The sequence below is a fragment of the Larus michahellis genome, chromosome 12, assembly GCF_964199755.1.
Source record: "Larus michahellis chromosome 12, bLarMic1.1, whole genome shotgun sequence".
NCBI classification, from domain to species: domain Eukaryota; kingdom Metazoa; phylum Chordata; class Aves; order Charadriiformes; family Laridae; genus Larus; species Larus michahellis.
The window spans coordinates 8909599-8919462 of record NC_133907.1 but is presented as its reverse complement, the minus strand read 5'-3'; the positions used below and the strand labels follow the sequence as shown (position 1 = coordinate 8919462).

Sequence of the window (9864 nt, the reverse complement as noted above, 5' to 3'; positions counted from 1 at the left end):
CACCATGTCTTGCAACTTTTTCATGCACAAGCCAATTTTTGTCTCCTCTAACTGTTTCACCTGTTGTTTCATTTTCTATGAGGTCATCCTCCCGTTCATTTATTTCTGTAAACTCCTCCATTTTTTGCAGATACCTCCTTTTACAACACCAGTCCAAGTTGTCTTCCTCAATTCCCCAGTAGAGCAGCTCCTCTTGGAAAGACAGCGCACACATCTCACGCAAGAGCCGAAGTTTTCCAACCCGCAAAAAGGTCAGGATTGTCCTGAATGCTCCTGGGTTGCGGTCGAAAAAGAATTCATTACATGTCACATCGTAATCATCACAGATGTTTAGAATGTCGTCAAAATTGTTACAGAATTTTAGTTGTCCCAGACGTGTCAATGGGAACTCATCAAGCGTGGTCCATGGGAGCAAATACTTAATGCCCCCTACGTTTATAATAATATGATGCTTCCGATCATCAGGGTGAAAGCCTTTCAGGAGATCCTCTTGAGGGTGAATTAGCTTGGCTCTTTGGTAAAAGACTCCCTTAAGGGTTTCTGTTTCTGGAAAGAATGTGTGGTTGAAGGAAGTATCTGAAGCACAGCTCAGGGCACTATAGTCATAGTCGGAATTTTCTCCAGGTAGAAGAGTCATCTTGGAAGATAACTTCACATCACTTTGCTACTGTCTGCAAGTGTCTTCTGGAACAAAACACAGATACATGGTTTGAGTGAGCGAGTGGTTGTTTTCAAGCTTGGAACAAATGTAGTGATTGGAGCTCAAAAACATATATGGCTGATAAAAACAATTGGAAAGAAAACAGCAGTGGCTGAGTATGGTCAGAAGACCTTTCTGGTGAGGCTGAGTTTATCCAGCTGGGCAGAACTGACTCTATCAAGGAGTCACTTATCCAGGAGCTCTGCTCAGCAAATTTTCACACCAGGGGGCTTCTCCTGTCTCAGATGCAGAGGTCTCAGTTCCCAGTGAGGACAGAGGGAAACAGGAACAATCCCTGCATATGGCAGGATACTCCTGTTTCAGAATGGAAGTATAAAGAGTTTGCTAGTATCACATAAGAATGCAGAATTCAAGTGTGTTTTGTAGTAAGGAAATTATATCTTTTTTTATTTAACTATTCCACATAAATTTTTAAACATTTTAGTACTCATTAAGTATATAGAAAGAATCAGAAGTCAATTCTGTTGTAATCCAGTAAATATCACTTCTAAAAACCAGTTAGTACAAGACTAGTTCCTAAAAGGCCATATGGAAACAATTTTGGGAAAAAAACCCCACTTGTATTGATGATCACATAAAATATTTTTATAAAGTTTATATACATTTACTGGCATGACAACTCCCTTTTCAGGCTTCAACTACAAAAGACTGTTAAGAAATCCATGACTTCTACATAAACGTTGGAATACCATTTCAGTTGTAACTGACACCCTATATGCAGTAATAGGTCTTTGTCCTTACAATGGACTGAACAGTAGCTGCGCGCCAAGGTGACTGCCTTCACCTCTGATTATAGGAAACCAAAAACTTCTTATGGCAACTTCGAAAAATCACATTCAAATTCTACTCACACAACACTAGTGTAAAGTCTGCGGAACGAAGTGACCATGGAGTTTGAATGGGCATAAAAAGCAGGTACTGGAAATGTTAAACTTCTTGCCTCCCAAAGTCACTGCATCTTAAAAGTCAGACTGCAAGTCTGCTCACCCAGAGGAGAGCTGTACGGTTCTGCGTCTACATCTTCCATCTGTGCACTCAGCTGTAGCTTAATGCGCAGAGCTGCTGAGTTTCATTTGATAGAGTATTTATTTATTAAGTAGATTGTACAATAAATAGATTTTAATTATGCCTGAGCATTCTGACTTTCTAGCCTTGAGTTCACCGGAAAGTAATAAATATTACACTTCATTGGCTTCAGTACCAGTACGTAGTTTTGTTCTTTTCCTGGCTGTACTTACCTCCCCTTTGATATGCACCCCGAGGATATCTACCCCTGCTAATGTCACTTCCTGAAACACACAACTGTTGTTTTCAGAAGCGGGGGCTTATAAAACACACCAATAGTGTTACATACCTATCACAGAAGAAAAACCCAGGAATACACACAGCAAAATACTTAAAACACACTGCTGCACTTCAGTTTAAGAGCAACAAGCTTCCTTTGCTGCAAGGGGACTTACAATGCTGCTTTCAGTAAAATACTCTCTCAGTCCTGCTCCTAAACTTCCCAGAGGGATTACTCTGAACAGAGCAGTTCCTTACGTACTGTTCCAAACAGGTGGCCCCAGGTGAGCTTTGATGGAGTGGTATTTCCTGATTCCTCACCTGTAATTCTCTAATTCTCTTTAGTCCAAAGGAAATCATTAATTTACTTACCTTTAGGGCACGCGGATAAACAAAAGCCTACGGGAATATACAAGAACTGACAAGGCGTGATTCAGATCTTCCAAGAGCTGTGGTACTACTTTCTGGCCCGAGATAAGCGGAGAGGTAAGCTTTGTCATCTTGCTTCTATCACAAAGTGGGATCTCTGTTGCTATTGCTAGTGATTTGAGAACAGCTATTTGGCAAGTAACCTGTTCTCCATGCCAAAATCTTCACTGTGTTCAGCTTTCAGTGCCTTATCGCTACGTACTTGCTTGTATTGCTGAGTTCCTCTGCCTTTGCTCCACAGTTACGAGTCTGGAAATCCCCACGGGAGGGGCTGGGCAATTCTCTACTCCTCTGGAAGTACCGGTGGGTGCAAATGATGGCAAAATCCTGCAGGCCTGCACTTAAATAAACTTCCAATCGATTTCTGTTTGTCTCTTGCTTCAAGAAAGACTGAGCAAAGCCCTGCTGACCTGAAAGACTTTTTTTTTCCAGAAATGACATTAACGCGAAACGGAATTGTATTAAAAAGTCACATTCTAGGAAATTCTAGCCAATCCTGGGATTATCAGTGGAGCTTTATGACAAATGATGGTACTCTGCCACTGCCCACTGGAAAAGCTGCAGGACTTGGATAAATGAAGGGATCTGAGGAGAGCGCTAGCTGGCTCAGCGCTAGCGCGAGCGTGCTGAACACAGGAAGTACGGAGCAGTTGAACTCGCAATTACCCTGACACAATCCCATCACGTGAAGCACTCCTAATGACCCACGGCTGGTCTCCTCTTAAAGCTTTCCCAAGGTACCATCATCAGAAGTAATGCCACTGGGAGTTCAAGGTATAGGTCTGGCGTGGGAAAACAGGGCTACCTGATGTATCTTTATGTAGGGCTCCTTTTCTTAGAGCAACTGCTGTTTAACTTAGACACAAGCATTTCCCCTGCTGCCTCAACAACATCTAAGGCAGGGCTGGCCCAAAGAGAATAAAGATTATGACTGATATAAGACTATGGATAAATGGGAGCTGTTCACCGTTTTCCCTTCTGTAATACCAGATAATGTTGGTTAGCAACAACTTATCCTCTGAATCTCAGCCAGGAAAAACGAGGAGGCAGCTCATCTCTGTCGCTGGTTTCATCTCCCACCGCATCCATTGTTGACACAATGGGAAGAAATGGGGAGAGGGAAATGTAAACGTTCTGAATGTGTCAGAGACATGCTGTAACCCTGAGGCATCAACTGTGAAACAACAGAGCAAAGAAAAAAGAATTTCTTACTTCGCTTCCAGCTTCTCGACCTGTGCGAGACAATAAGTTGGACAAATTAATCCCCTGCGTAACACACTGAATGACTGCAGTTACAAAAGTGCCTCCTTCTTTTTCCATAACCAGAACTGGCAAGTCCACAGACCCCAGGTAGGCAGTTATGGTATTTGACACTGTACATGTGTTATTTACGTGTTCTTTGCCTCAGATACATGTAGCGTCCTATCTAAGGGGGAAGAAAAGGAGGAAATAAAGGACAATAGAAAAGACAGCCTGACTTGAAGGAAAGGAGGAAGGAGAAAAATAAAGCCATGCATTTCTCTGTATGTTTCTTCTTTTCCTTTGGAAGGTGCTTCTACAGAATGACGATGGTCAGTACTGCTTTAAGAAGGGAGAGATCTAATTAATGGACGGAGTTTTTTGCTACTGAGCTTAGACAACAAGCAAACTGTTTTACTCATACATTGCAGACCAATGAAATTGGGGATGGCTGTAAGAAATGCATTAAGGATTAAAGACAACACACTGGAATAGAAGGTCAGACAAACACATTAGCCTCTAGCAACAATTTTCCCAACAATTGAACAAGATGAACTTTAAGGATATGCTGTGAGAGTAAAATCCTCAAATAAAACTGCTGTGGTTAAGTAAGGACCAATGGTAAAGTCCCTCCTCGCCCGAGATAGTATTCTGCCCTTGAATGCCCGGGAGTTAGTGAAGCCCAGTTCATCTCTCCGGCTCCCCTGCTCGTAATGTGTTCTCGTCTTGGGCAAATCACTTCTCTCTGAGCATCGTTTCCTATTTTGTTTGTAAGCTTACTGGGGCAAGAGCTGTCTCTTACGACATTATACAATCCTGATCATTGTTGTGGCTTCTAGAAGCTACGGTAATACAGAAAAACTGGCCCATGGCAAGGGCTCTTGGTGACTCTAAATGGCGTGGTGTGCATGTGAAGCAAGATAGAACATCTTTTTAAAAATCTGTCTTGCACAAGATGATATTCTTATCCATTATGTCTGGTGAAGAAATCGAATTAGAAATCTGTACTGCCCTTACTTTCAGCCGAAATTCAGGAAGGGTGCCAGACTCCTAGACAATGGGGAAAGAATTATTAAAGATACCCTTCCGACGGAAAGAAATAGAAATCATGAGTAACATGCTAAAATTCCACTGCAAGTGTCATTTCACCACCCCCCCCCCCCAGTGTCCTCTGCAGTATTTTGAATTCTGCAGTGCATCTCTGATGTAACCAGAGCTCCTGCACGGAGTCCCGATACTGCTCTGTGATGCAGACAATTCGAAGTTGCGCCTGGATGATAACAAGCATGCAAGGAAGATGCACGACCCCCCCCTAGACTCTTCCATCAATTCCAGTGCCTGGAACTTGTCTCTGTTGCTTTTTACTATTTGTAAATTTAGTTTAAATAAAAAAAAAAGTTTCAAATTTCAGTGCAGGGTGAATATGAATACAGTGACTTTTTGGAAAGAATTCCATAAGAAACTGCTTTACAGTTTAGTGACCCTTCCTCCTTTATTCTTTCCTTAGTTAAAATAAGCAGCATTTTCAAGCAGTGTTAAATTCAGCTATCTTCTGACACACGATTTCTGTACTGTATCAACACTGTCAGGGTACCCTCCTGAAATACTTTAAGCTGTACCCAAGCAGCTTTTTATGTAGTGAGAACTGATCTCAAACTTCAACTCTGCTTGCAAAGTGAACTTCCAGCCAAATCAAAGAAAAACTTACAAAGGTCAATGCATAATAGGAAATGAAACTATCCTGAAAAACTTATAATCTGAAAAAATATACTCATATCTGTATATTCCTCTCCTTGACCTGGACAGTGTTATGCTTTTTGGCATCTTATGACAACCTCCAAACTGAATTATGACAAATACGTTTCTCAGTATTTGGATTTACAAAGCTGAGCCTTATTCTGCCGATAATAATCAGAAGTGAAATAACTTTGCACATAACTTATATCCCCAGGAGAATATTCTGAAATACATTAGAATGGATAACTATAGTTATTATCCTGCTGTGAAATATATTTATGTCAACACATTTTAATAAGTCACATTCAAAGCAATCTCTTAAACATATTTTTAAAAAGTAAAGGAGTTGTCATTTATTTATGTAGATACATATTTTGCCACTGAAACGAAGAGATACGTAGTCATGGAAGAGTTATTTTACGCGTGTTGTTCCCCCCCCCCCCAAGTCTTTTCCAATGAAAAAAAAATCTGCCAGAAATACATTGCCTATCAAGAATAGTTAACTTGATGTGTTATTTCCCAATGAACATAAATCAGTAAATAGATCAATATAAAAGACATATCTTAATTATTTTAAAATTAAAGCTACAAAGGACCTTCAGATTAGGCAAAGAAGCAGAAATTTGAAACACAAGCCTCCATACTGCGCAGAGACGGGAGTCGGGGAGAGGGAGAGCCGGGAAAGGGAAGACGAAGCATCACAAACCGAGCCCGACGGATGAGCCTCGACAGCCGTCAGCCTCCTCCGCGGCGGGACAGGAGCGAGCCAGGGGCGAGCCGAGCGGTTGCCCTTCACCAGCCGACCGCCTCCCGCTGCCGGCAGCACGGGCAACCCGGGGCCGGGCTGAAATGACGGCGCGGGGGGACAGTCCCTCTCTTCCATCCCTGCTGCGGGAGAAAACCTGTTGCTACAACCCGTCTGCACCGACCGGCACGACCCCCCCCCCCCCGCCGCCCGCCCCGCTCCCCGCCATGCCCACCCCTCCGGGGGTGTCCGGGGGGGAGATCCCGGGGGAACCCCACCTGCGGGCGGCCCCGGCCGGGCTCTGCCTGCCGCCGCGGGGCGATGCCCGCAGCCCCCGCCGCTCCCGCGGCAAAAGGCGGTCCCGACCCGCTCCTGGAAGAAAAACTTCCCTGGAAACTTGCCTGCAAGTTGCCCGCGGGGCCGGGCTGGGAGCGCGGCCGCCGGGAGCCCCGCGGCGTGGGGTCGACGGCGGCGGCGGGGCCGAGCTCACGGCGCTGCGCCGGCGCTGCGCGGTGCGGGGGCGGCCGCGCGTGCGGGGCGGGCGGCCGCGGGGGGGCCCCGACCCTCCGCATGGTGCGGCGGCGGGGGAGGCTCCGCACCCCGCGCACCGCCCCGCGCCTCCGCGCGGCCGCCAGCGGAGGTGGCCACCAGCGGGTGCCTCGCCAAAGCCCCGCGGACCCGCCGGCGGGGCCGGGGGAGGAGGAGCTCTCCCGAGCAGCAATAGCGGGCTGCTACCGGGAGGGCGCCGGGCCGGGCCCGCCCCGCTGCGGGCCAGGGGGGCCGCCCGCCGCCCCTGCCCCGCCGTCCGCCCCCAGACGCGGCTCTCCGGGAGGGCTGGAAGCAGCGGGCTGCCCACAGGTGGCATCCCGGGCTGCTCTCATCGTCAGTAAAACTTCTGGTGCTTCTCCCGTTCCATGGGAATTTAGTGTATTTATTTATTTTTTGGTGAAAGAAGTGGTATTAAAAGTGTCCATTAAAACATAACTCGTAACATGTCTCACCCCCAGTCCATAGCAACGACTCCAAGAGAGCTAAAACTGTGCTCTTGTCCTGTGGCACCCTTGCAAAGTACACTGACAATTAACACACTGATATTGTTGATTGTCAGAGACTTGGAGAGCATTCCATACCTCTAGTTTTTAACGAAACGTGTTTGACATCTGGGTGGAAGTTACTCTGTGTGAGTTTAATCTCCGTTTTAAAGCAGCAAATTAAACCCTGGTGCCAGGGTTAAGGAGCCACCAGCAGTTTGAGCTCTGTCACAGACTCCTAAGTGCAAACCACTCTCCTCCCATGTGCTCTTGTGCCCCAGTGGCTACAGACCTAACGATACTTTTGGCCTCTGATTTTTCTTACCTGCGCAGGCACTGGTCTTGGAGGGAATTTCCTGCAGATGAACTCCTGCACCTCGATGCAGGAGGGGGACAGTCCCCTCTAAGCTCAGTGGGACGGGGGCTGGCTCTTATGAGCATTATGCACTTCACCCGGAGCAGTGGGGAGTCTCATTTCAAGTAAGGTCCTTTGTTGCTATGGTAATACAAATGAAAAACCTATACTATGGTAATTTTAGCAAAATACCTCTTTTTTTTTTTTCTAAACTAAATTGGACTGTGGTTCAGAATTGTGTGGGCACACAGAAATAGTCATGCTTATATTCTTCAACCCTAGTTGTTAAACAGCAGTTGTGTAGAGGGCTGTCAGCGACTCCGGCTGTGGGCAACTTGGGTTTCTTTTTCCCTGATATTGCATATGATTTTTATTTGACTTTGTAAAGGTTTCTTAGTGTGGCACTCAGCCTTTATCTGCAGAAGGGAGGTAACTGGTTTTACTGACCACAGTGCCACGTATAAAGAGGTTTTGTATAATAGTCTGTAATAATCTTGTTAATGAAAGCCTGCATTTTAAAAGCCTTTGTTGATAATTGCTGTCAAAGAGGAAGGACACATCAAGTAGGGTCTCCCAGGGAATTATCTGGGAACAGTTTTGGTTGGTGTTTTCTGTAATAACTTGGGTGATGGAATTGGAGGGCACTTTTATAGCATTTATGGTGATTCCAAACATGGAGTGCAAGGCTGAGATTTAAAATGACCCTGATATACTGCAGGCACAGTCTGAACTCAACACGATAAAGTCCTAGAAGAAAAATGATGTAGTGTGCCACATAGGAAGGAATGTCACATGTCAAATGAGGACTATTAGTTAGGTAAAAATACTGCAGAAGAGAATCTTGCGATTAGAGTGGATTGTAGACTGTGCAGTGCTGCAAAATAGTCGTGTTGCTCTGAGCTCTAGTAACAGGAGGATCATATGTAAGACATCGGAGGGCGTTATTTCTGTTCCATTTAGCACTAGTCAGACTCGGCTGAAGCACTCTATCCAGTTTCAAGCATTACACTTACTCTTAAAGAAAGACGTAGGCAAACAAGATAGGAGAATAGCAACCAAAACTGTAAGAGGCTTAGGAAATGTAAGCTACAAGGAAAGATGGAATTTGATTATTTGATCTGGAAAACACAAGGTAAGGACATGCCAACTGTCTTCAAATGTATAAACACATTTATAAAGATGTCAGTAAACAGTTGTTCTGTGGCCACCAATGGTAAGATAAAAAGCAATTTACCAAAGTGCAATTAGGGAGATTACGTTAGATACCAGGAAAAAAGCAAACAAACCAGACAAAACTATTACCGTGTGGGTAGCTGGAGTTTAAGGAGACTATAAATCTGTGCAGTGAAGATTTAAAAAAGGTTAGATAAACAGCTAGCAGGACTGGCTGCAGCACGTATGACCATGCCTTGGAGCAGGGGGGAGTTTCACTGATCTTCTGAGACATTTACCAGTCCATGTTTCTATGATTTCTGATTGTCCAAGAAGCTACGCCTGCCCTTTCAGGAAGAGGCACAGCAGCATGGCACAGAAGGAGAACTCATTACCATCCCACACACGAGTAATGCAATATTTTTACTATTTAATAAATCACACCAGGCCGTGCTATTTGGATTAGTATCTCATTAACATCTGGATACCAAGAGCAATTCATGGAGACAGACAGTGAATGGAGGGATCCATTGCAAGTAAGCAGTTTTCAAATCCAGTTTTGAGCAATAATGAGTGAAAATTGTTACTACTTATTGGCTAGAGTAAATATAAATGTCCTGGAACTCGCTTGGTACTCACTGTAGAAATCACCACCTCATTTAGGCACTTGATGAGCAGATTCAGGTGAGGTGAAGGACTTTATTGACATTGATGTGAGAAATAAAAGTGAGGTGTGAGATGACTGGCTGTGGCCAATATTAAATCAGTTCTGGTAAATGGAGGCAGGTGTCGCCTGCATCCTTCATCAGCACAGAGTTCATGTGAACAACAGAAGTGATAATGTTCTTGGAGATAACAAGTAGTACACCAGCAGTTTTTCTGTGGTGGTAGCCTGACTGTGTGGTGAACTGGCCGAGGATTCCTGGAGTAAATCTGCTACTTAGTGCTCCTTGAGGAATTAGCATTGCCGCAGAGAAAAATTTTAATCCCACTTTCATTACTTTTGCAGCCTGTGGCTGCTTTTCCTTCTGTTCCTTTGATTGTTGACATTGAAATCCTGTTCTATCATTTCTCTGGCTTTTGCAGATAACTCCAGCATCATTCCGCTGTCAGGAGCGGTGCTGCCAGCAAAACAAGGTATTTCAACTTCATGGCACCTTTCACCTCTCAC

General features: G+C 44.8%; 1 protein-coding gene across 1 annotated transcript in view; it reads right to left on the bottom strand.

The window, feature by feature from the left end:
- The window catches only part of KCNG1 (potassium voltage-gated channel modifier subfamily G member 1), an 8211-nt gene extending 1517 nt beyond the window's left edge, over window positions 1–6694 (bottom strand). The window contains 4 exon segments of the mRNA XM_074604678.1: window positions 4–64; window positions 66–684; window positions 6117–6295; window positions 6557–6694. Of these exon segments, the coding sequence (XP_074460779.1) occupies window positions 4–64; window positions 66–637 (633 nt within the window). The 5' untranslated portion in view covers window positions 638–684; window positions 6117–6295; window positions 6557–6694.
- Between the last annotated feature and the right edge of the window lie 3170 nt (window positions 6695–9864).